At 42.7% G+C, this 27,781-nt stretch overlaps 1 protein-coding gene across 1 annotated transcript; it reads left to right on the top strand.

Moving 5' to 3' along the window:
• Positions 1–27,305, top strand: ppm1ba (protein phosphatase, Mg2+/Mn2+ dependent, 1Ba). Its single transcript, XM_079729265.1, has 6 exons — positions 1–294; positions 11,610–12,500; positions 13,099–13,216; positions 16,457–16,568; positions 21,418–21,475; positions 25,328–27,305. The coding sequence occupies exons 2-6, from the start codon at positions 11,634–11,636 to the stop codon at positions 25,355–25,357; spliced, it is 1,185 nt and encodes a 394-aa protein (XP_079585391.1). The 5' UTR covers positions 1–294; positions 11,610–11,633; the 3' UTR covers positions 25,358–27,305.
• Positions 27,306–27,781: the final 476 nt, after the last annotated feature.

The following is a 27,781-nucleotide window of genomic DNA, read 5'->3' as shown; positions in this document are numbered from 1 at the left end:
CCTGGTGTCCCTGTGACGGGTGTTTCGTCTCAACGAGCTGGTTGTCTCACTTTTACCCTTTGGTGCTCTCATTGTTTCCTTGCAAAACATGTTTCCCAGAAGCGTAACCCGACGCCGAGGCACACAGACCGGAGTACTGACCGAGTGAAGGTCTGGCTACATCAATGCTAGTGGACGAGAAACCAAAGTGGCAGGAATAAGCCACCTAAACCTTTAAAAACACCTTTCGGTGGGTCACCATACCGACTACTGGGGCTGTAGAAAGAGCCCAGACCACCCTGTCCTCCGTATAAAGTAAGTGATGTTGGCGTTTCTAACATAAAGGAAATCTCGTTTACATGTTGAGTACATTGGGACTGAATCCAGTGTTATTAAACCAGCTGGTTTAAGTGACCTTATGTTTACAAATCACTGTCAGAATCTGGGTTGGTTCGATTGCCAACATGAACAGCGCTATCCAATGTGTTGTCGTGGTGGTTTCACATGAGTCGTGGTTTTCACACTTAATGACCTGCAGACGTGTAGTGTAGTGTACTGTAAAGCCATGTAGGCTACTGTAGTGTACTGTACTGTACAGCCCTGCACTGCACTGTACTTCGCTGTTCTGTATTGTAATGTTCTGTACAGCCATGTACTATGTCTACACTGAACTATACCATACTCCACTGGACTGTACGGGCGCGTACTGCATTGTACTGGACTGTACTGTATAATTGTGTATAATCCACGCCGTGCATGCATGCGTCCCTCTTCACTTTAATGTCTTGTGAGAGTGCTTTAACCTGAGTAAAGCAAATGTTTATACATTGCTAAAAGTGTCTTCCATGCAGCAGGCTTAACTAACTATTTAAAATGAATGTAATAAGGTATTTATTTGGAGCCAGGTTATTTATTTATTTGGAGCCTTATTAACTATTCATTAATTGAACACAGGTTATAACCTGCCTAAATCTAGATACATTCAATTATGCAACCTTTTGTGTGTGTGTGTGTGTGTGTGTGTGTGGGGGGGGGGGGGGGGGGGGGGGACTTTGTTGGGTTGGTTCACAGATACACACACAGACATTGACACCCCTCACTTTCTTAGAATAACCCAGATAAGTGTGTCAAGCACCAAGTGGGAATCGTGGTGTGTGAATTAATAGAATAACCCACATGTACCATATCAACTCTGTCATACTCACACACTACAGGGCTGTAAAACCTAATAGTTGGTAGACTTAGTCCAATTGAGTGGTAGAAGATACTTTTGTTGGCGACCCATATTATCATTTGTTTCGGTTAGCATTTACACTGGACTTTGCTAGGCGAGCCAAACATTGTGAACAAAGGCCTCATGGTCGATCAAGTTGGTCACCTTTTAGACACATGACACATGAACAAGTTTTTTAACACATGAACAACACATGAACATACATAACACATGAACAAATACTTGGGAAACTCAAACTCACCTTTCAGTTGAGCATCATTTACAAACATCATTGTTTTTTGTGGGTGACTACTTTATGATCTCTTTATATTGTAGTCAGATCATATTTCGATGAGTGCCTCCTCAATGCACAACGTCGGACAGCGACTCATTTTAATCCAACATAAGTTCCCGCCTACCTGGCTCAAAATGTTTATTTATTCCAGTTTGTTTCAAAAGTGTACATTCAACCCACAACGCATTGTTTGTCAGTTGGTTACCTATATTTGGCTTAGATCACGTTCAGACATACTATGAACCAAACAAGAGTTTACTTAAAAGCAAGGAACACCCTGTTTTAAGCAGATCAGAGTTAAACCGTACTTACGTCCTGGAAAGCCCTCAGGGGTTTGATTATAAACAGCTCAGTTGTAAAACTGTCCGTTCCCTCATAGGTCTAGTTCAGAAATGCCTTATAAAAACTGGATTTGATTAGACAGATTATAATTTGTACTCCTGTCTAGTTTGATATAACAAGAAGTACAGTGCATAACCAACCACTGAGCCATCTTCATTCATAACCACCCGTAATAGTGTTTGCCACCTTCCTCACTCCCTCATCTATTATTATAACCACCTGTGATAATGTTTGTCACTCCCTCACTCCCTCATCTATAACTACCTGTGTTAATGTTTGTCACTCCCTCACTCATCTATAACCACCTGTGATGTTTGTCACTCCCTCATCTATAACCACCTGTGATAATGTTTGTCACTCCCTCACTCCCTCATCTATAACCACCTGTGATAATGTTTGTCACTCCCTCATCTATAACCACCTGTGATAATGTTTGTCTCTCCCTCACTCCCTCTCTCACTCATCTATAACCACCTGTGATAATGTTTGTCACTCCCTCATCTATAACCACCTGTGATAATGTTTGTCTCTCCCTCATCTATAACCACCTGTGATAATGTTTGTCTCTCCCTCACTCCCTCTCTCACTCATCTATAACCACCTGTGATAATATTTGTCACTCCCTCACTCCCTTATCTATAACTACCCTGGCTAACGCCAGCCCTCATCTCAATCTACATTGAGATGAGGGCTGGGAACCACACATTAATTTTCTTGTATTTGAGGCGTGGTTTATGATTGCCCGGAGCCGTATATTGGGCGCTACGAATTTCTATCATATGAGTCTGTACGTAGCTCATAGCCAATCAAAGCCTGTTGGTAGCAGGGCAAAGACATCCTTCTTGGTAATGAAAGAGTTTAACGCCGAAAGTTGCTATTTTTTCAAAATAAACTTGCGTTCTAAACTACTTAGAACACTATCTAAGGCTGCATCGAAAGGTAACCGGTCTGCTGCCATTTTGGACCCGTAAACTACATGCTTCGGTGTGTCGCATAGACGTCGTCATCGTCTTGCCGTCCCTCCCCGTTCTGTGATTGGTTCCCTATCTCGGGCGAAAATTGGATCCATGGAATCCAGGCTGCCTAGCAGCGCAAAATGAAATTGCGCGCAAGGCAACATGGGTATACCCAGGCTAATCTATAACCACCTGTGATAATTTTTGTCACTCCCTCATCTATATCCACCTGTGATAATGTGGGTCACTCCCTCACTGTAGGGCTGGGCTGGGCTGGGATTTGACCTAAAAATAAAATCTCAGATTTTTTCAAACCAAACCTGATTATAGATTTTATCGTTTTATTTTCTATAAATGACAATATATATATATATATATATATATATATATATATATATATATATATATATATATATATATATATATATATATTCGTTTTGATTTTATTGGAAGAATAGCAAAATTCTCAATATTAATAAAAGGTAAATAAATAACAAACATATCCCCCCTGCGTGCCTCAGTTTAAGATGTTGGAATGAATGTGTTGTGCTGCTGCTTTTGGTTGCCACAGACTTTAGGCAATTCTACGCACTTACTTTTTTCAGCGCATGCTCCCATGTTGATATTTTACTTATTTTGCCCCCCCCCCCCCAAAAATAAATGAAGTCCAATTTTTCTTTTTTTAATTGTCAATTTTCTTTTTGAAAAATAGTTTTAAAATAATTTCTGCCTGCACAAAGGCCTGATATACCCAGTTCTCCATTCATCCAAATGCCTGTGATACTAGGCTGATGCAGATCACAATTAACCTTCTTCAACAATTTTGTCTACTAAACCGAGTTAAGTGTTTATAAATGTGGATATCAATTCAAATCATGCGTTTGTATGGGACCAAAGGTGGGAATTCGGAAGTGGGAAACTTGTCATCTCCAACCGTGCATTAGAGCTATCAAGTCGGAAAACATGGATGCTCGCGCTAGACTCGCGCTAGAGTACAAATGCCCCTTTTCCACCGGCAGTACAAGCTCAACTCGCCTCGACTTAGCCCGCCTTTTCTTGCGTTTCGATCACCAAAATATGGTAGCTAGTACCTGGTACATGGTACTATTTTAGTCTTACCTCCGTTGAGGTGAGTCTAACCCTAACTCTGTATTTGTATGCTGATAGCTGAAAGCATACCAAGTTAACAACAAACCAAATGTTTTCACCTCATACGATGTGGTTGGCCATATTGAAATGATGTCAAATGACATTGAAGCTTGAACTGGGGGTTGAGATATCCAGGGGAAGGGATGTGAAACAAAATCACCGGGTTTCACCTGGACATGTGGAGAAACATGGGCATACGATAGCAATGTTATTTTCAGGAATAGGGCCAAATGGCCCTCCAAACTGAGGTTTTTCAGAGATCAACTCAAAACCAAGTTTTATAAAGATCTCCTAGAAGGCCTTGCGATATTCGGTGTTGGTGGCGAATGCTGCAGAAGCAACAAAAGAAAACCAGATGTGTATTTTCGTTCTTAATAAAAAACACGAAGCCCATTGTATTATCTTGCCTTGAGCAGTTAGGGTGAGGTCTCTTGCTCAGGGACAACTCGACACTCCTCTGCAAACTTGGTTACTGGTCTACCTCCTCTAGAAATAATGACTATTTCTTAATGACAAGCATGACAGAAAACCACTAGTATGCTAATCCCATCTAGCATTTCCCCCATTTGATGGCGTATGAAGTCCAGCAGCTAAGTGGCTGCCCTTGTTACCGCTCCTCTAGTATCAGTGCTGGCAGGCATGGTAGGAGCCCGGGTTGGTGGCCTACAGAGCACCACTATTCTGTCACCAAGTGGCCTGCTGCGGTTCTTTTTTATTTTATGACATGTTGGATTGATTTGATTGCGCAAAGCGTAAATGTTATGAACGATTCGTGAGCGTTCATTCTTTCCTATCTCCATCAGATAAATGGCAAATGTCATTGTGATAACACCACTATTGCCCTAGTTGGGAGGCGATTTGATGATTTGCTGCTGACAACCGCAAACGGATGCCTATAGCCCGCGCAACAGAAATCACCACAGCTGAAGACGGGGTTGGGATTGGGCCATTGTCTCTATTCATAGTGGTGAAAGTCTGGATTAGTAACATACAAAGTTGAATTGAGTTGCTATCTTATTTGGGGGAGAGGCTACATGGAGTAGGCTATTGACAGTGGATAACTCCCATGGGGAAACATGGTGGTTCATAAGTTCATGGCTCTGGGCATGTTTAGCTAACTACGCTCAGTAGATTAAATAGAATCCCCAGTGTCTCCTGCAGGTTCACAACCCACTGTATGGCTGGATGTGTGAGAGGATCATTGGAGCTGTGTTAAGCCTATTTGAGGTCCAACAAAGCACATGGAGTGCTGAGTTGCATGGCTTAGCCTCCATAGGCACCAGATTACTTCAGTGAGAACCTTTTCGCAACATTTAAAAAGTGTACATTCATAACCCAATACAATGTCACTTGGTATTCAAACCTAATTTGACATGCTGAAAATCTGTACCTCGAGGACCATAAGGTACATTTTTCTGTACCTTGAAAGTTTTGGAAAACCTACAAATGCTCCTTAATCATGCCCTACCATGAGTTTTTGTTGCTGGGATATTTGTGGTTTGGGTTTGACAAACTATTCTGCCCCTGCATGGCTCCTACTAGCAGTTGATTGGTAAATTGAGTTAGCTTGTTAAAGCTAGAATCTCTTTCTTCAAACTTGGTGGCATGGGCAAGCTGTTGGGATGTCAAACCTGAACGTCTTACTTAAACTGACAATCAGCCATGCTTTCTAAGCACACAATATGTCTTTGTGAAGTTTATAAAAAATAAAATATATATCAAGTTGGAGCAGACCTTGATTTTAACTTGTAAAACATAAACACACACACACACACACACACACACACACACACACACACACACACACACACACACACACACACACACATATAGGATGGCACTGCACTGCAGTCCCCTAGTTGCACGTTTTAGCAACTAAATTATACAGCTTCTGCTGCTCTATATTCACTCAGCTGCCTCTCAGATCTGAGTTACCATGGAGATTTGGGATGACATCACACCGACTACTTGCACCGCATGGGATGCCTGCCTATGTGTCGTTTATTTTTGCGCGATAAGGATTGCTGAGTTGATTCTGCTCCAGTGTATGTTAGTTGTGTGTCGTTTTTTCCTTTAAAACGCTACTGTATTTATATTGTATTTAAATACAAGTATTTATATTTATATTGTTTAAACTTCATATATCACTTTATACAATGCTTGAGTTGTAAATGAGGAGGTGCTGGAACACCGAGAGACTGCTGATCCAGTCGGTCGAGGGAGAGAAAGAAAAGTCACCAACATGACCACGGATGGCTTCAAAACCACAGGGCCCGGTGCACAGCCACAGCGATACCACATGTACACATCATGCTGCAGCTATGGGCCTTAAATAAGTATTGGCCATACTCATCTCATCATTTCAGAGCACAAAACGTGTGGTTGACACTAAATTGCATGTGTAGTGTACCTTCAGGTTTTTCTTGGACGTATTTCAACAGAACAGACATTCAAACATACCACATACTACTAGCAGCCTCTACTAGTCTGTCATCAATCAACTAGTAACATTGTGTTGATAAGATATTGGCAGATTCTGATTATATTATGTCAGTAGTATTTCAAAATATTCTCCCACCCTTCTCTTGAGGCAGGGCTCTACACTGAGCAGTATATATTCTCCTCAATAAAATAATTAGGTAGCGCAGGGAAATATGAATTTAAGGCATACACACACACACACCCACACATCCACACATACACACACTACACACACACACGAATACAGAGGCATACCTGCACCCAACTATCCACAGATAGGCTGATCTGGGTTAGTGTTTGAAGTGTGTATGGAATGTTTCTCTAGGGATGGGTTTTGGTAGTATGATATCGATACTGCTATTAACGTTACTTATTATCGGTTCGGTATTTTATCAATAGTTTTATTGGTTATTTTTTATTATTTTTGAGAGGGAAAAAAAGGAATCTATGAACAGAATCGGTATTGCTCATTCATATTTTCTGAAAATTGTATACAATAAAATACAAAATATTCTTTGCAGATTAAGGCTGACTAGATGTAGAACCTACAACATTTTCCAAGCAGTTCTTCTGCAGACATCCACAGAGCTGCCTTGATGTGTCCTGACCTGTGGGGTCACTAGAGGAGACCCTGTCTCTTTGGCTGAAGGATGCCTGGACACGGACAGTAGTTGAAAGCTGGGCAGGGGAAGAATACATATTTTCTCTCCCCACCAAAATGCAGTGGAAAGTAGCTAAGCGTTGCTAGCCGAACAATTAGTTTAACTTGAATAGCCATTCGTAGCACTTTGCTTTTAGACTTGGGAACTCTGTATCTTTGACTCGGGCATGGCATACCCACAGTGGAGGAAGATTGGAATCGAGGCAAATGGTCAAACTGCCAATTTTGCAGATTTATCTCATGCTTGCTTGCGATATGTTTTGTTAAATTGGTTGCATGGCCTCCCTTACTGCCATGGAGCTTATCACATTTGTGACTTGAATGAAATAACCAATGTAAATGTTTAATTCTCTCTGCTATGATGAGTCTCACTGGACGCCACATTGCACAAACAAAGGCCAAGAGAGAGACACAGGCAAGATTATGTTTGCATTTCTGCCAACGATTTGTCTTTATTCGCCACTATGGAAATCGAACGCCCTCATTTCTCCAGTACCGATAGCAGAACGTCATAGAAGAAAACTACTGTGATGAGGCTTGTTGGATGTGGCACTTGTACTTATTGATCAGGGTGGGGGAGAAATATTACAGTAGGTGCCAAACTTTATTCACACACTGCTGTTTATAAGCATTCCGGTTTGCACATTTCTATTTTATTGGCCAAATGCGACTGGAATGCGCTCAATGTAGAGCCCTGCCTTCAGCCCTCCGTCCAAAGCCACTCCCAGAAACACATGGCTAAGTGGCTAACTTTAGCAATAGGTCAGCCATGTGGAAGACTGGGGTCAGGCCTAATGAGGGCACGGCCAGTTGGGCTGTCAACGTCTGTCGCTTCATCGATTGGTCGCTCAATATGCATTTGTTTGAATAAATTCTCCTTGGTCTGACAATCGCTGGTGTCTTTCATCAGGAGAAAATCACTTCTTAATCCATTATTTTCAGTGGCTGGAGGGACATTTGGGGACCAATATGTTTTTTTTTGAGTGATTGGCTATATTGTGTATGAATAAAAAATAATCTTCAAGTGTTGGTTTTAATAATTGTATGGTTTAACAGACTACAAGATATATAAGACAGGAGTCAAAATACCCCCTTTTTCACAAGTTTAAATCACCAAACTTAGTGGAGAGACTGCTAGCTAACATAACAAACTCTTACTCCAAACTAATTTACACAATGCCAAAGACGTAGTCAGTTTGGCTATTGTTAAAAAGGACAACAAAAAAGTATTTAGGTATATCCTGATATGCTGTCAACCCTAAATAGATATTTAGGCTAACAGGTAGAGTAGAGTGCAATGTTGCCAATTAAGTTAATCTAGAGATAACATGCAGAAACTTGTATATCAGTCGACCAGCATTTTTTGGTTGACTACCGCCCTAAGGGGCAGAGTGTGCCCAGGTATAATAATAATTATTAATAATAATAATAATGCTGAAATGATTAGAACGGCCTGGCAACTGCCACATATACCTTATTTTCTAAGCTTTTGTTTATTGATTGCTTTCAACAACAATGAATCAAATGCTTCTAACATGCTTTTTTCCCCCAAAGCTTTAATCGAATAATCAAAACGATAAAATTTTATTCCAAAATGCATAAGATATCTTTGCCTTTGACTGACAGCAAGATATAAAAGAAGGGGAAAAGCAAATACATCAATATTGAATACGTAATACTTAATGTAAGGCATAGTATCATTCCCTTTGTTGTTTTAACTCCAACCTTGAATTATGTTTATCACAGTTATTCAAACGCTATATGACATACATACACAGAGACTTATACTCAACATAATGGCAGAAATAAAATATTTAGAGGAGGTATACATCACCAACAAGCCCACACATTGTCCATCAAGGTAGAATAAGGCCAGATTGTAGCCTCATCGAGTCCTAATCAACACTCATTCACTGAACAATCGAAGGTAGCCTGCAAGCAACTTTAATAATGAGCCTATGCATCAGCCACGATGGCAAAGCTTTCCCTTATTATAACGCATGTGTAATGTGTTTCATAAACATGAAAAGACTGCACCTATTAAGGGACAGATCACATGGTGTCTTCTCTGCCATAGACCAGATGCTCTGCGCTCAGTGCCCAAAGTGGAGATACTATAACTTCTAAAAGGTGCGCTCACACTAACTATGGTGAGTTTCTTAGCCTTGCGGCTCTCAGCTTGCCTTTTTCTAATGGTTCTGGAAGCATGTAGTTCATGTGTGAATCTCCTCAGTCCCTTCAGCAGTAAAGGACGTAGGATTTCCATGCATTGGTTCTACATAAGAAATATTAATATTATTCATCTTCACTGTCTGCACATCACACAATGCTGTGCTTTTAGTTACTTTATTATTTCTGCTACCATTTGAGAATACACTTGAAATCAGGTTGGCAAACACTTTTAGCAACCTTTATTAGTTTTTATCTTTGTATGTCTCTGTAGACATTTCATATTGGTTAAAGACCGGGTTTAGGGGTGTGTCATAAAGGGAAAACAGACCCGCAAGTGTCAATTGCGGGTCTGTTTCCATGGACAGAGCGAACCCCTTATTATTGGATGAGACTTTGATGTAACCCAAAAAGCTGAAAGATTTTCCACTTTTTTTTCAACCAGACACACAGCTTGGTGTCTTCTTTCTACCCTTCATCCACCTTCACATCACCATCCTTGATTCCTCTTCACTTTGCCCTCCAGCGCCATCTGCCATAGAAATGTATTAGAATGCATCACCTTGTGGCCCAAGGAAAATGGATTTCTATGGCAAACAGCAATACATTTTAATTGATTACAATTTAAACATGTGCGGAAAAAAACCTATTGACCTCTACGTATTTTCAGCATCAGTTATCAACGTTGATGAATCAAAGCGGCCCTACTGGTTATGGAAGTGCATTTAACTTGATTTAGGGTAATCACATACATATATATATGATGAGTCATAACAATCTTGGTAAAATAATCATTGAATCACAGCAAAGCAAAAGGTTAATGATCAGTGCTAAGGATTTTTTTATTTCATGCTTTTATTTTCCAGATCTGAGCAAAATCTATAGATTTACATGTTATTAACGTCCATCTGGGCTCATAATGAGTCTAAATACATTTATGATACAGGTGTCCCTCAAGGCTCGGTACTGGGGCCTCTTCTGTTCTCCCTCTACACCAGATCTCTGGGCTCTGTAATTACATCCCACGGCTTTTCCTATCACTGCTATGCTGACGACACTCAGCTATTTCTCTCCTTTCCCTCATCTGACAAAGCCCTGATTGCAACACGCATATCTGAATGTCGGGCAGAAGTCAGCACCTGGACAACTGCCCATCACCTGAGGCTTAACCTCAACAAGACTGAGCTCCTCCTAATACCAGGGAAAGATTGCCCACACATGGACTTACTGGTCACTGTTGAGAACATCACTGTATCTCCTTCTCCAACTGCCAAAAACCTTGGCGTAGTGTTGGACAATCAGTTATGCTGCACCGCAAACATCACTGCGGTGGCCCGATCCTGCAGATTTGCACTTTACAACATCCGCAGGATCCGGCCCTTCCTCACAAGGGAAGCAGCTCAGCTTCTAGTCCAATCACTGGTCATCTCCCGCCTCGACTACTGCAACTCGCTCCTGGCTGGACTCCCTGCCTCTGCGATTAAACCCTTGCAGCGCATCCAGAATGCGGCAGCGCGCCTCGTGTTCAACCTACCAAAGTTCTCACATGTAACCCCCCTCTTCCGAGACCTCCACTGGCTCCCTGTAATAGCTCGCATCAGATTCAAGATGATGGTACTGGCATACAAGGCAGTCGATGGAACTGCCCCTGCCTACCTCCAAGCATTAGTAAAGCCACACACCCCAGCTCGATCCCTCCGCTCAACTACCTCAGCTGGACGTCTGGTACCGCCATCGCTAAGAGCAAGCAAAGGTCGATCAGCGAAGTCACAACTTTTCTCTGTTTTGGGACCTCAGTGGTGGAACGAGCTCCCTACCGATGTCAGGACCGCAGAGTCGCTCACCAGCTTCCGCGAAAGACTCAAAACTCACCTGTTCAGAGTTCATCTCGACTCTGCATAGAAACCAATGCACAGCCACCATTGAATGTTGTACGTCCTGGCACTTACACATTGCACTTATTCAAGGTACTTAATTGTGTAGCATCTACAGTAGCTGCTATCGCTGCTTTACACGGGGAATGGGTTAGCCTAGCGATTGTAATACTTGCACTTGGTTCTATGAACATCTTTACTGTACCGACAGCGATATATTGTTTCACTTCTTAAGACAAATGTACTTATTGTAACAAATGCACTTATTGTAAGTCGCTTTGGATGCTAAATGCCCTAAATGTAAATGTAAATGTAATGAAGTTTATACTATTTGTGCCTTTGTGCTTGTAAACCACCTCGATGATCCTGTCATTGAGTCTCAATTTTCTGCCTGAATTTAAGAAGTAGGCCATTGTGATGGAGCAGCTGACATCATGAATGAATTCCTAAATTATTCTAAATATCCCCCCCCCCCCCCCCCCCCCCCCAGCGGTCATCTCTCCAGGGAGGAGCTATGGGGGCGTTCCTGGACAAGCCCAAGACGGAGAAGCACAATGCCCATGGCGAGGGCAACGGGCTGCGCTACGGCCTGAGCTCCATGCAGGGCTGGAGGGTGGAGATGGAGGACGCCCACACCGCCATGCCCGGGCTGCCCGCCCAGGGCATGGCGGACTGGGCCTTCTTCGCTGTCTACGACGGCCACGCCGGCTCCCGGGTGGCCCACTACTGCTCAAAGCACCTTCTGGAGCACATCTTCTCCGCCGGGTCAGGGCTTCTGGGCGCCGATAATGACTCGGACGATTCCACCACAGACCCGATCTCCCCGGTCTGCCTCACCGTTGAGGCGGTGAAGACCGGGATCCGAACCGGCTTCCTGCACATCGACGAGCACATGCGCAGCTGCAACGGCATAGACCGCAGCGGCTCCACGGCGGTGGGGGTCCTCCTGTCCCCGGACCACCTCTTTTTCATCAACTGTGGGGACTCACGGGCGGTGCTGTACCGCAACGCCCGCGTGTGCTTCTCCACGCTGGACCACAAGCCCTGCAACCCGCAGGAGAAGGAGCGCATCCAGAACGCGGGCGGCTCAGTGATGATCCAGAGGGTGAACGGCTCGCTGGCCGTCTCCAGGGCCCTGGGGGACTTTGACTACAAGTGCGTAGACGGGAAGGGCCAGACGGAGCAGCTGGTGAGCCCCGAGCCGGAGGTGTTTGAGATGGTGCGCTCCCCCGAGCTGGACCAGTTCGTGGTCCTGGCCTGTGACGGCATCTGGGACGTCATGTCCAACGAGGAGCTGTGCGAGTTCGTCCGGTCCAGACTGGAGGTGTCCCACGACCTGGAGAGGGTTTGCAATGAGTTGGTTGACACCTGCTTGCATAAGGTAAGCCATGTGTATCAGTAGCAGTCACTGTTAAGGATTTGTGAAATCGAATGGCTTTTACCCATTTTTGTACCACTTCTACTCTTAACCCTGTATTCTATAAGAAATGGATTCATGAATTGCGATCCTTGGGATCTTAAGAGCAGGGCCGATGGACTGGGGATGTAAGGAGGACAGGCTTACAGGCTTGTAAGGCAGAGGGGGGCCCATGGGAAGTTTTTATTTCTTTTTTTCTTTGTTTTTTGCTGTTTTTTCTACTACCCCTAGTGGTAGGAGCCCCACACTGCGCCCAGTGGCCACTTGCCGCTGTATTTAGGTCACACGAATGAGCAATCGCGAAATGTCCCCCCTTTCCCCCCATCAGGAATCCTCGTCCCACTCCGCCCCTGGTCATTTAGTAAGCTTTGTGATATGTTAGGGTATGGCACTTGGGGGGGGGGGGGGGGGGGGGGGGATCTGGGGCATCAGGACCTCTTGTACATAGGGCCCAGAAGTTGGTGCTACGCCCCTGCTTAGAAGTCCACTCTTGGGACTTTTGATCTTTTGTTTTCAGCACTAATTGCTAATTATTGTCTCTCTGGTCTCCGGCCTTCCTCAGGGGAGTCGGGATAACATGAGCGTTGTGCTGGTATGTTTCCCCAACGCTCCACAAATCTCAGAGGAGGCTGTGAGGAAAGACGCCGACCTCAACAAACACCTTGAGTCTCGAGTGGAAGGTGAGGATGGATGGATGGAAGGATAGACGGGTGGGTACACAAAAACGATGATGAACTGATGAAATTAAGAATAGAATTCCTTGCTCCCTCGATATAATGTTACCAATGATAGCTCAGACGGAGCGGCACACATCCTTTGGGGTTATACTAGAAGTGTCCGGGAGGATTAGCCTTCCCAAACAAAATATCCAATGTATTTAGAGGATTAAGTGAGAATGGAGTTTTACTTTAGTGAGGCGAAAGTCTGATTTCCAGATGAGGGAGATAATGATAAGCAGGTCTGTATTCTTTATTAGGTGAGTGCTGCATGCAGCGCTCAACTATTGTTCTTCATAAGTTTTATTCTTTCTTTCTTTCTTATTCTCTACAAACTTTGGGACCTATCTCCTTCCTTCATTTTTCACCTAGAGACTCCATTCAAATTTTAAAATATTCAGAATAGCTTGGAATCACGCGTTTCTTTTCAGATTTTTAAAATATTTTATACTTTTTAAGATATTCTAGTTTTAAAATATTATCTTTTTTTTAACATGGGAGTCAATGGGAGGATGGCAGAGCCGTTCTCCCATTGACTCCATTGACTCTGGTACTTCGACTGTTGAAGACGTAACTAAATACATTTTCAACTGTTTATCTTCGTTCAAACCATTAAACAAATCTACACACTTGTATCTTCAATAATAAAATAATAATAATAATAATAATACTAAACGGAATTTCAATATCATTTAAACTTTCTTCAGAATCACAGTTTTAGTTTCATACCGGCTCCGTTTTCAGTTGGTGTCATTGATTTACGTTGACGCTGGAGTGTGATGACGTTCAGCAGTGTTGCCAGATTGGGCGGTTTTTCCCATTCTATTGAGCTACTTTTAATCATGCACCGGCTCGCTATTCTCTTAAAGACACACACACACACACACACACACACACACACACACACACACACACACACACACTGTGTGTGTGTGTGTTTCAGATTATCAATTCATTTTACATTTCTGCATTTTTAGCAATGCTTTTCATTCAGCGATAACTTTATTTGTTTCCAACCATTTACTTTTTCTTAAATGGTGTGCATGTTTACATTGTTTACTCCGTTTAGACTTTTGAACTTTTGTTCAAATCTCTTCCCTTGATTTAAGCCATTTAACGTTTCTTTATGTCTTAATCTATGTGGCTTCATTAAAAAATATTTTCAACCTCACTTTGTACTACAGCACTCACCTCATTTTCTGCAGGAAATGCATTTTCTAGTTACATTTTGAGGTTGTTTCCCTGTTGGAATACTCAAAGTGGGCTTTCACTCCTGAGAAATTTGGCATCCAAAATGAAACTAGCAATACAACTGCACACCGTCATGTTATCGAAAGCAACCTATACTCAAGTACCGCAGTGTAAGTAAACATTGGCTTGTAGCGCCGATTGCTACTGGCTGCTGCTAATGTATCAATCTCTCCCTGTCTCTCGTTTCGTATCAATCTCTCACGCCGCTTTTCCTCTTTCCATCTTTTCCCTTTGAAACAGCTTCACGATAATAGAGCTGTAATGCATGGTTGTTCTCCTGATATACAGTATAAGTAATTTTAAAGACAAGCTTTGCCCCATTGGTTTTGCATTGATCATATGTTTTAAAGTATCCGTGCATGATTAACCTTCAGCCAGGCTCGCTCCAGTTCACAGCTGAACAGTCCTGACCCCCTTTTCTCTTCCAGCTTGCATTCTCTCTTTCCCTTCACACTGCCTCCTCTCACTCCCTCGTCATAACACTTGGTCCAACCCCCTCTTCCCGTTGCTACCCTTGTTCACACATTCCCTCTGTTCACTGGATTAGTTCATCTGACCTAATCCTCCCAAGTAAACTTTTCTCTTTTCCTTTTTTTCCCTGTCTCTCACTACATTACAACACCTTCTTTGTAGGTTATGTCTTGATGCTGAGATAAGTCTTAGATAGGAGAAGTTCAGCTGGGTAAGGAAACAAGACTTCTGCTCATTGCACTGGGAACTCTCTTTATTGTACATTTCAATTATTTCTTAATTGTATTTCCTTTCCAGACAATACAAATCTAGTGACAGTCCAACAGTTATTGGGCTAATACCAGTGTGTTGTACAGTGCATTTGCTCCAAAAAAATGAAGTCGATCTGAAGATCTTTAGTATTTGTGCTGGGTATTCTCCCTGGTATAGGTACATGTGACATGATGTAGTGGTCGACCGATTAATAGTTTGGCCGATGCATCAGCAGAGATCGGACGTTTTACAAACTATGGTTTTCTTGGGAGCTCAGATAGTGGCCGATAGCCGGTGGGCTCACCTGGTCCCACAGGGCCGTGTCCCCGTGCTCCACACGTCGACACACACATCGCCTAGACAGAGCTCCACACGTCCACACACACACCGCCCAGACAGAGCTCCACACATCCACACACCGCCCAGACAGAGCTCCACACGTCCACACACACACCGCCCAGACAGAGCTCCACACATCCACCAACCGCCCAGACAGAGCTCCACACGTCCCCACACACACTGCCCAGACAGAGCTCCACACGTCCACACACACCGCCCACACCGCCCGGACAGTGCTCCACACCTTTTGTGCGCTTAGTTTGATGTTCAGTATTTATTGAAGTTTATATTACTCTGACTAAGATGTTCGGTTTGATAGTTATCCAGTTTCTAATATATAGTATATAATATTGGGAAGATGAATAATATTTTTCATTTCTGATATCGGCAGATTTATCGGCTATCTGCTTTTTCCTGCCCCAAACTATCGTTATTATTACAGCAAAACTCCAACTTTGATGTCGGCTGTTGTGAGGATGTTTGAATGCTAAGGTGTTGCTTTGCGATTGTGAGGATGTTTGATTGCTTAGGTGAGACTTGATTCAACGGTGAGGGGAGAAAGAGGGGAGAAAGTTCATGTTTGGCCCTGGGTGTTGTCTGGCGCAGTAAGAGAGAACGACCAAAAGAGTGGGAAAGAAGGAAAGAGGCTGAGGAATGTTTTGGCGGAACATTGAGCTGGCTTCATGCCACATTCCCAACTAGGTTTCAGGTCTCCCTCTCGTGTAGAGGGATGTGTAGTTTTCATCTTCTCTCCGTGCTTTTCAACTCTCCCTGTTGTTTCCCCTTCCCCCTCACTATCTCTCCCTCTTCATCCCTGACTCTCTGTTGTTGTACTTGGCAAACCTTTTGTCCTAAACACTGACATCTGTGAAATGTGTGTTGTTGGCTTAGAGATGTTGTCTGGATCAGGGGAGGAGGCCATACCTGACCTGGTAACAGTGATGAGGAACCTCTCTGCTGCCAACATCCCCAACCTGCCACCTGGGGGAGGTCTAGCCAGCAAGTAAGCCCCACTCCTACCATACCTTTGGCTTCATATTCTGCAAGAATCATTTAAATGTTGAATGGCCTTAGTAAACATGTTGTTACCGCAGATTTTCGTCACCACGTCCTGACTATGGCCCAGACAATCTATTTGAAATGCCACCATACCATGAACGGTTTGCATTCATGACCACCGGATTTTTGTTAGTTGTTCATTATTCCCAAGATGTAGTTGAGTAGCTGACATAAATGAATAGATTTTATTTCATTCTTAATGTAAGCTGTATAAGGTGCTCTCTGGCAACAATTGAACACGTTGGGCGGTTTTCTGGAGATGCATGGAAAAGAGTTGTGAGTCCAGTCGTTTGCAAATGGTAAATAACCAGTATCAATACAATACATGAAAACCTTCTGCATTTTTCCTTGCATTCTTTGCAAATGCAAGACGTCATAAGGCATTTATACATGTGAGAGAGCGGTCATGTGTCACACCCAAACCATATGATTTCTTACTTGACGTCTTTTTTTTTAAATGACCTAAATAAAACACAATTCCAACGGCAGCATTGGACGTCATTCCGACCCTGCTTTGCGTTCACTACATGTACTCGACAAATACAAAAACAAACATGGAGCTGAAACACAAACAACGTGACACAGACCCAACGCCCCCTGCAACAGTCTGAGACCGGACTGTTCAAGAGGCAAAAGACGCCATCTATAATCAAGGGAAGTGATGAACAGAAAAGAGAATGGGTTTGAAAGTCTTTAGTTTGCGGCTCTGTGGAGCTGGTTCTGGAGGTTGATTTTTGATGGTTTCTTCAGCATAACGCTCCGGTGTATGTGGAATGTGTGGAGCTCCGTCTGAACAGCGGTTTGCTCAGATTTTCACTTCACTTTTAATTAGTTGTCGAGGCCCACCGCCTCGACAACTAATTCACTTTTAATAATATGATAGCAACAATGTACATTGAATTTTATAGAAAAGATATGCTTCTAATATGGTACTAAAATATATGCTAATATAATCTGCATAATTCATAAAATGCATCTGTGAAAGTTGCCGGGCTCTGTGGAGACTCTGATTAGAGTATTTACATCCCATCATGACCAATCCTGATAGAGAGAAGATAAAAGCCTTTGACTGATTTATGTGGCACCATTATGTTAACAGTGGAGCACAACATGCGGATATGGCGGAGGTAACTGCCTTCTACGTTTCTCACATACAGTCCTCTCACTGCATCAATCGTGGTAAATTACATTCATAGACCTATCATTATAGCGATCTGTTATATGTATTGATCATCAATAGTGGTAAACTACATTCATAGACCTATCATTATAGCTATCTGTTATATGTATTGTTCATCCATAGTGGTAAACTACATTCATAGACCTATCATTATGATATCTGTTATATGTATTGATCGTCCGTAGTGGTAAACTACATTCATAGACCTATCATAATGGCTATCTGTTATATGTATTGATCATCAATAGTGGTAAACTACATTCATAAACCTACCATTATCGCTATCTGTTATATGTATTGATCATCCATAGTGGTAAACTACATTCATAGACCTATCATTATGCTATCTGTTATATGTATTGATCATCCGTAGTGGTAAACTACATTCATAGACCTATCATTATAGCTATCTGTTATATGTATTGATCATGCATAGTGGTAAACTACGTTCAGAGACCTATAATTATCGTTATCTGTTATATGCATTGATCATCCGTAGTGGTAAACTACATTCATAGACCTATCATTATAGCTATCTGTTATATGTATTGATCATGCATAGTGGTAAACTACGTTCAGAGACCTATAATTATCGTTATCTGTTATATGCATTGATCATCCGTAGTGGTAAACTACATTCATAGACCTATCATTATAGCTATCTGTTATATGTATTGATCATCCGCAGTGGTAAACTTCATACAGATACCTATAATTATCGTTATCTGTTATATGAATTGATCATTCAAGGGTTCCAAAACATGGATGTATTATCCCAATTCATTGGACTGGATTGGTCAAGGCTCAAGTAAGTAAAATGCCTAAAACAAATGTTGGGGTGATTATTATAATGTTTAGAACATCTAGATATTTAGTTATTGTGGAATACACATCAAATTAGATTGAGAGCTTGTTAAGCTTGTGTTGCAGTATCACATCCCTGGGGGAGGGTGGTAATCAAATAGCATGTGCACCTTACACATCTTATGGGGAAGTGTAAGGGGACTTCTAACATGATCACATATGGGGGGAAAAAATACTATTAAAACCATGTTTTTAATGATTATTATTATAACATTTAAAGTTTGAAACTATCTGTAGCATTATTTAAACTATATCTCTATCTTATCATTGAAATGCATTTAACTGATCCTGGGACCAAATGGATGCTGGAATGTTTTGAATGTTTTGGGGATGCTGTATGATTGCTCTTAGGCCCCGTCCACACGGAGACGATTTTTTGGTGAAACCGTATAAGTCTTGTGCATTTTGGCCGACCGTCCAGGCGGAGCCGGCAAATCCGGTGCCCGAAACCGCACATTTCTGAAACCACCCACGGAGGTGGTTTCAAATCTATCCGGACCTATGCGGTTTCGTGTTATGATTCGCGTGGACGCCTGAAACGCAAACGATGACGCCATTAGCCCCCACCAGCTGGAGGACGTCAGAGTTGCGTTTAATTTTTATTTATTATTTTATTTGTATTCTTTTTGTAGCTTTAAATAAAGCCCCTTGATAAATTTAATTACTAACTACATTAAAAAGTATTTCTGCTCAATTTAAAAGGTTGAATCTCCTTGTGACTGAATGTTTGTATACAGCGCGCAGGCTGTATGCGCGTAGGCTTGATGCGCTCCACTTTTTTCTGTGGAGAACCAGCGCCTTGAATATTTACTACAGCGTTTCTACAGCTCGTTGCGGTTTCGCAATGACTCCATCTTTACGGAGATATTCCTGAACCGCATAAAACAAAACCGAATCGTTTTCGCCTGTTTCGGCTCCGTGTGGACGGGGCCTTATGCTCGGGGACAGGTGTGAAGGGGACGGGTGTGAATGGGACGGGTGTGAATGAGACAAGTGTGACGGGGACAGGTGTGCATTTAAATGAGGGTTTTTATCTATTCCTTATCTACTACAATATAATACATGTATGTATGTATGTGTGTATGTGTGTATGTATGTTTCTTTGTTCATATTTTAACCTTTTTCATTTCAGAATGCCACCAGCAGAGAATGGTCAATACAGTGTGCAGGTTGGGATTGACTGCCAAAATGGTGAGAGGGATTTTGAGATGGAATCAGACGACACTGATGCGAGTGACGAAGAGGCAGATGAAGATGACAAAGTGTCAATATCAGCGGTGAGGCCTTTCCCTCCACCGACCACTGGAGTACTTCCAGAAGGTTGTTTCAGAAGACATGATTCTGGCAAAGCACTAAAGATCTGCGATCTAGGAAAGAGGTACTGTACAGGAGACTGTTTCAGGTCCAACCGGCATCCTCTCTAAGCCTGGGGAACACAACTCTCAGCACACCAAAGAGAGGACGACCATCTTCAGGCAATGGGAGCCCAGCAATGCAGAAGGTGACCATCCAGGATCCTTCTCAATGCTCTATAGAGACTATCCTCAGGTGGTGGGAGTTCACCGAACCGGGTCCCAGCCAAGAGGCGCTGACCTATTCACACACATGCCAGTGTAGACAAATAGAGGACGCTGCAGATACTGCACTGATACTGAAGGATTCACCACAACCTGATGCAGCATATAACTTTAGTCTGTGGGACTATCAGATAACATGGCTGAGCACTGGGACTGAGACCAAATTCAATTTTGAAATACCATTATTTGCCTTTTTTTTTAATTAATAAATGCCTATTCATATAAAATATGACTTGTGTGATTATTATTCATGTTATATACTGTTATATGGCTATAAAAGCAATCAGCTCTGCAACTGAACCCCTAGTTGTTCTGTATGTATGTTTAGACCATTTGAGTAAAAATACAGAAATTCTGCTCCAAGCTCGGTCCCATCGTCGAAATACTTCAACCTTTTCCTAATAAACGTACTATCACGTAAATATTAAGAAAACCCTTTAACTTCTTCATCAGTGGCCTCCTACAACAACATCGGAACTGTAGAAACAGGAGCTCCGTCTAGGCAGTAGGTTAAACATTTGCATTGCGCCACGCTCCTGCATTTTTCAACTTAGGAGCACATTTATTCCTTGGGAAAAAGTAAGCGTCAAACCCTGCGTTAACATTCTTGACATCAACATCAAAGACTTTGGAGTAAACAGAAGTAACATCGTATGTTTTTGCTGGTCTCTGCCATCTAGTGTTGTGAACATTGTGCTCCAGACGCCGCTGGTGTTCGTTTGGAGACGTAGAAGTGCCTTTTTGTACACTGTTGACATCACAACAAGGTGTGTGTGGAGCTCTGTCTGGGCAGTGGTTGAGCCACGTCCATGAGAGGGTTACGCTTCTCCGACACTTAAACGATAGTGTGTGTGTCCAAGAGAGGTAAAGCCTCTTAGACTATTTTTATATGTCGTTATGCTAAGTGCCGCATTTAATATACAATGTCGCTCATTAGAACGCTTCTACACAACGACGGCAGTAAGAAAGTATCACAAATTGGCCGTGCCCGCAGAGATAACATGCCCCCCCCCCCCCCCCCCCCCGTCTTCCTAGAACTCCTAGAAGTCCAAATGCACGTTTTTAATTCTCATTCTGTTTGAAGTGAAGCTGAAACTGGGAGTTCACTCACACTTCATCAACAGCCCACTGTTGAGCCTGTAGTGACTCTGTTTGTTCTTTCCTCCTGACAGACGCAGCCTTATTGAAGCAGTATACCAGGACCTGAACCCACCTAGTGAAGAGGATGGGGTGAGTGTCCACTCGCCCTCTTGCTGACCCCTCACCTGACTCCGTCCTCCTTAATGTGCTGATGAGCGATTCCTGTTCGGAGTCATCTGTAGTACTCATTTCTCAAAGAGCTCAAACCAATTCAAGCTTTGTTTTATTGTTCGGTTGATGGCTTCAATGAAAGAGAAAGGAGACACAGTGCTTCTCATAGGATTCAGGTATTAACTGATAAAATCAGTTTGTTTTAGGGCTAAGACCACAGAAAGGAGGCGTTGATAGGATGTTTGATGAGAGCCTCCGATATGGACGATTAGATTAACACGATGTTCTCCTGATTATAATTACAGTAGGGCCGAGATCGTTTATTGGACCGTGGCATGTGCCACCGCGACCACTGACATACCATGGCATATGCCGTTCAGGAACGACATATGCCATTCAGGAACGGCATATGCCGTTTAGGATCGGTAACTGCCGTTCAGGAACGGTAACTGCCGTTCAGGTGGAACGGCACATGCCGTTCACGAACAGCACATGCCGTCCAGGAACGGCATATGCCGTTCTGGAACGGTAAGTGCCGTTCCCAACAATGGTATATGACACCAGCACGCCCCGCCTCCTCCGTATAATTTCAAGACAAGTATTGCCGTAAATGTAAAGCTATATATGTTTGGTCTTTATCGACACTATATCACAACATAACGCCGTAAATAAAGGGATTTATACGTTTCTCGTGTCCGTTCTGTTGTTAGTATATGTGCGATCTGTTTGTTGTTGCTTTTGAAATGACAGATGCTTTTGAAAACAGCCGGACTTGCTCCGGTGACGGTAGTTAGCCTAGCCACCTAAACAGGTCTGACTAATCAATAACAGAGATTTAGAGCTATAGTCTATGACTACAGAGGCAGGTCCCTATATCGACCATGGGGTGGAACTGTAGCCTATGGCTAGACAGTCATCCATTTATTTTTCCACTCGTGTTTTATCAAGGTGTCCTAGTAGCGTGGCCTATATAGCCTACTGTATGACTGCTTCAACTCATAACTATTCAATAGGGCAAATATTAAGTTTTGCATTTGTTCTTATTGGTATTTAACCCAAAAATTGAAGTAGGCCTACAGGTTCCTATCGTTTAACACTGATCCAGTGTCATAAACCTTTCTATACCGGCATGATCCAGTGGTATCATGTCGGCGTCTTCCGTTGCTAAGCGTCGCCGTCTTTGCGGACAAATTATTTCTCTGCTGATCAACACTACGATCGCTAGTAACAAATAAATTGTAAAAAGACTTGATTAGCCAGACCTGTGCTGGTGTCATATACCATTGTTGGGAACGGCACTTACCGTTCCTGAACGGCATATGCCGTTCCACCCGAACGGCATTTACAGTTCCAGAACGGCATATGCCGTTCCTGGACGGCACATGCGGTTCCACCTGAACGGCAGTTACCGTTCCTAAACGGCATGTGCCGTTCCTGAACGGCATATGCCGTTCCACCTGAACGGCAGTTACCGTTCCTAAACGGTATATGCCGTTCCTGAATGGCATATGTCGTTCCTGAACGGCATATGCCATGGTATGTCAGTGGTCGCGGTGGCACATGCCACAGGCCAATAAACGATCTCGGCGTCTCTTGAACGCTTTAATTATTATTATTTTTTTACACTTTGTCCTATTTTGCACTTTGTACTCTCCCCATATCTTGTGCATGCTATATGCAGCACATGACAGACTCATGCCAAATTGCAAGGCTTCATAATTCCTCTTCAAGTATTTCAAGAACTTAAACTTTTAATATTAAAAGTGAGATTTCAAACTCTAATTGTTTTTATTTGCCATACAGCTGCTGCTCCCATTAGTAGTGTTTCATGTTTGCATTATATAACAATTTAATAAAACCGTCTGGCTAATATGACATCAACAACAATAGTGCTCCATCTAACCTAATGGCCATGTTAAGAGGAAGGGCTCATCTATCTAGTTTTCAGCTGGGGTTTGAAGGTTTCTGGATCCTCTGCGGACAGGGTTGGGTTGGGAACCTGTTCCAATGCGGTTCCTTCCACAAGGAGTGGCTTGTTGTCAGGACTTGATAATTCTGGAATTAATGGCAGGAAGCCAGTGGGGTGAAATGAAGAGTGCCTAAGGTGTGTCATGTTATGGCTAAAGAGCAGACGTGCAGCTGCATTTCGACTCACTTGCAGAGGATTAACAGCTTCTGCTGGGGGTCGGCCATTCACTTATTGCAGTAGTGAGAGATGTTGCTACATATTTCAATGGAGTTAACTTGGTCAGTAGAGGTTACACTGAAACATACTTCATTGTAGTTTACTCGGTCTGAAGAAGTTCCACTGAAAAAAACTTAATTTGTAGTTTACTTGGTCAGCCGAAGTTCCACTGAAACCAACTTCATTTGTAGTTAACTTGGTCAGCCGAAATATTTTGAAGATGGTTGTGCTTTCTAGTTGGATAAATGATGATACTACTACTGGGAAATGTCTACTACGGCACATTGATGTTTAGGCTTCAGTCTGGTACTCCTGTTGATCAGGACCAGGCCTAGCTGCTGACCCTGCATCGTCCGCTCCTAGGAACACTGCATGCCCAGCTCTGGAAGCAGCACACTAGCCTGCATGTTGTGTGTATTGGTATGGCTGTGTTCATGTGCTGGTCATCAGCATGGGCATGTGTGCATGTGTGTTCATGTGTGTTTCTTTTGCATATCTCCATTGTGTTAGATATTCTGGATACCTATATACCTTATACTGTCAAAAGTTTATTTAAGAACTACTGAATATGCATTTGTTTGAAGTACATATTATGATAATTCAATAAAAATAATAGTAATTTAAATTAAATCAAACAATGATAATCAAAGAAAGACTGATGGCATAATACACAAACAAACACATTTGAACGTCCACGTATCACTTTATAACTTCTTACTGTTCAGAATAATCCATTCCTCATTAATACTGTGTTCAGATGTTTAGCCTTTAGAAATGTCATTACAATATGGCCGATATTTAGAGGGGTCACATTCAGCCTGTGGAAAATGTTCTAACTGTGTTCACCCTCTGGTTAACGCAGCCCTCCTGTTTCATCTGGTAAGTTATCACACACACACACACACACACACACACACACACACACACACACACACACACACACACACACAGGCATGTTAGTGACAACCTGACACATACATACATACATACATACATACATACATACATACATACATACATACATACATACATACATACATACATACATACACTAACACAGAGGCATGTTAGTGACCGTGTGCTCACGCCTGCAGCCCCTTGTTCTTATCTACCCTGTACATTGTGTGTATGGTAATGTGTTTGTGAGAGAGAGAGAGAACACACACACACACACACACACACACACACACACACACACAAGCACACGCAGCGCCAACAAATTAACCCACACTTCCTCCAAACGCATGAAACCTCTGTCCGCCACCTTCTCTCTTCACAATGGCACAAAGATTCTTAACAACTATTGATTAAGTCTCATTAATTCCCTGTTCCGACCCATAAAAAGCAGAGGACCTAACCCCCCCCCTGAGAGCACCATGACAGAACACTATGGCTTACCCGTCCCTTCTTCCCACTTCAAAACTGTGTATGTGATGTCCATGTTGCTAGGAAAACCTACTTTTGAAATCCAGGTGGGATTCATAACAAGTGTTCTATGGTTGATATTAAAAAGCTGTCGCTTCTCTCCCTCTCTTCTCTTTCTCTTTCTCTCTGTGGCTTCTTCTGGACTTCCTTTCTCTTTGGTCTTCGTCTCCTCACCTGTTCTCTGCTATTTCTCCACCTATGTCGTGTCCTCACCCCTGCAGAGCGGAGCTGACCTGGAGTACCCCTGGTAGCTGTCCTACTGCCTGCTCACAGAAACAGAAAAACAGCTATTGCACACAAGTTTGAATTCAAGGTTGACCTTTTTTTCTTTTTTTTTCGCACCAGTCAGAGATCAATTTAAGCTCAAACAGCAGTTCCAGACACTCAAAGAATCATCTGACCACAAAGGATTTGCAAAGAGCAAGACAAAAATAGATTTTTTGTGATGCAAACAGGACAGAGATACATTTTGGGAGAGAAAGAGGGAGGCTTTTAGGTTGCCTCTGCTTTCTTCTGGCTACTATTTGTGGTCCTCTTTGTTAAGCTACTGCGATGTGGAATTCACTGGTTTGGATGAGCTGGGCCAACAGGATCCCCAGTAGTGCAGAGTATGACTCAGAAGGCAGAGAGAAGGGAGCTCTGTGGGGAGCAGCTCGCTGGCCGCACTCTGTAGCATTGGTTCATATGAAGGCCTTCTCTCCACCGGACCGGGAGCCCGAGAGGCCGGAGTAGCCGCTGGGACCCACATAATCCCGGACCAAGTGGGACCTTAAACCTTGTGACACCAACCTGTGGCCTTTCACAGTGGCCCATATGGACAGACTGGTGGATACGCGGCCTCCCCTAGGTCCTCTCCGGTAAAGGCCTGCTGTCCCGCAGGACACCCTCTCCTAACTGCTGCTGGGTACCGGCAGTGTTCAGGGGTTGGATAGAGCACACTGCGGCCCCAAACACGCCACAACCATCTGTCCCTGCTCAGTTTAACCTCCGCCACTCCCCCTTCCCTTCTGCTCTGATTTGACTAAATAGTTGCTTTCTCGCTTTCTTCTGAGTTGTTATTTGCCTCAGTGAAGTTTGCCTTTGTTAGACTAATAAGCATAAGCAACCTGCTGATGACAAAGATAATATATGTCTTTATCTTGTTTTATAATAGTTTCTTCCTAATCCCTGATGGTGTGTGTGTGGGGTTCCTCCTCTGTGCTATCTCATCACACGCAGCTGTCTAAAGATTGAGAGCTCTGGGGTGAAGGTGGTCCCATCTGCTGCTTGGCTGCCCTTCCTCTCTTCTTGGTTTCTGTCCTCTTCAGCAGCCCACTGTACACACACTCAGGCCAGACACCTGTTGTTTGACCACTATTCAAACACCCTGCATTAAAAACAACAACCACAGAGAGTGCAGTTGTTATTCCATGGCTTCTTTGAATGACCTTTAGTGAAACTGTCTATTGATAAAGTTGGACAGTATTGGACATTTCAATAGTTCAAGGTGAACTCTTTGTTCAGTGTGATGGAAGCTAGCTTGAGGCCATCAGGGACCCCAGACACCGCTCTGCTACCCTACATCTAGCCTAAAGTACTACTCAATCATTTAATCTAGAAGATCTGTACATATATATGTGTGTGTGTAGGTGTGTGTGTGTGTGTGTGTGTGTGTATATATATATATATATATATATATATGTATGTGTGTGTGTGTGTGTGTGTGTATATGTTTGTATGTGTGTGTGTGTGGGGATGTGTTTGTGTGTGTATACATATGTATGTATATATATATGTGTATATGTATAGCGGCTTTCAGTTTTTAAATACAGTTGCCACTGTGCTGGTATTACTGTCAGTATCCGGTGCTTCTTTTTTTCAAATAATGGGAGGTACTTTATTTGTTTTGTGCTAATCTGAGATGGGGTTAATCTATTGTTGATACTATTGCATTTTTTTTAGAACAAGAGTATTGTATGTTCATGATAATCAACACCATAACTTCACAGTGTGGACTGAATACCAACAGCATTGATGCTCATCTCTCTGTCTCTGTTTTGGTCTCTGTCGCTCTCTCTCTGTCTCTCCCTTCCTCTCCTTTTTTTATGTGGAAGACATCTTTTTCTTTTTTTTCTCTGCTTTAGACAATGGCATAGGCACCTGGTACTTACAAACCCTTTGTCTTGTTTTTTGAGGGCTCAAATAAATGCTATGCCACTCCACCTGTGTTGCTTTTGGTTTGTATCGATAGATTTGACTGATTTATGTAGTATGTCAATATTTCTAGATTCAAGATTATATTTATTTCGATGCTTTTAGACACGTCAACAAATTCTGTTAAGCCCTGTATGTTAGATTATTTTTAAATGGAGAGTTGAATTGAGAGTGACCTCTGGCCTTTTCCCTGATCCCTTATCCTGATGGACAAGGGTTGGAATAGGTCCAGGCCAAACAAGTAGTGCATTTTAAAACTATTTCAAATTAATACTTTCAATAAATGTTGATTCTGATGATCAATACAGCAAATTATAAAACACAGTATATGGTTAAAACTGATGTATGTAAACATGCCTGTCTTGAGCATTAATGTAAATTTTATTCACAGTAAAAAACACAAAAATATATCAATTAACAATTTAGTTAAAGACTAAATAAAAGAGAGGTATCCACAGCCAACGCATGTGCAATGCAAGTTT

The sequence above is a fragment of the Pollachius pollachius genome, assembly GCF_949987615.1.
Source record: "Pollachius pollachius genome assembly, chromosome: 2".
NCBI classification, from domain to species: Eukaryota; Metazoa; Chordata; class Actinopteri; order Gadiformes; family Gadidae; genus Pollachius; species Pollachius pollachius.
Note: the sequence above shows the minus strand (reverse complement) of the source record. Positions and strands in the feature narration are given on the sequence as shown.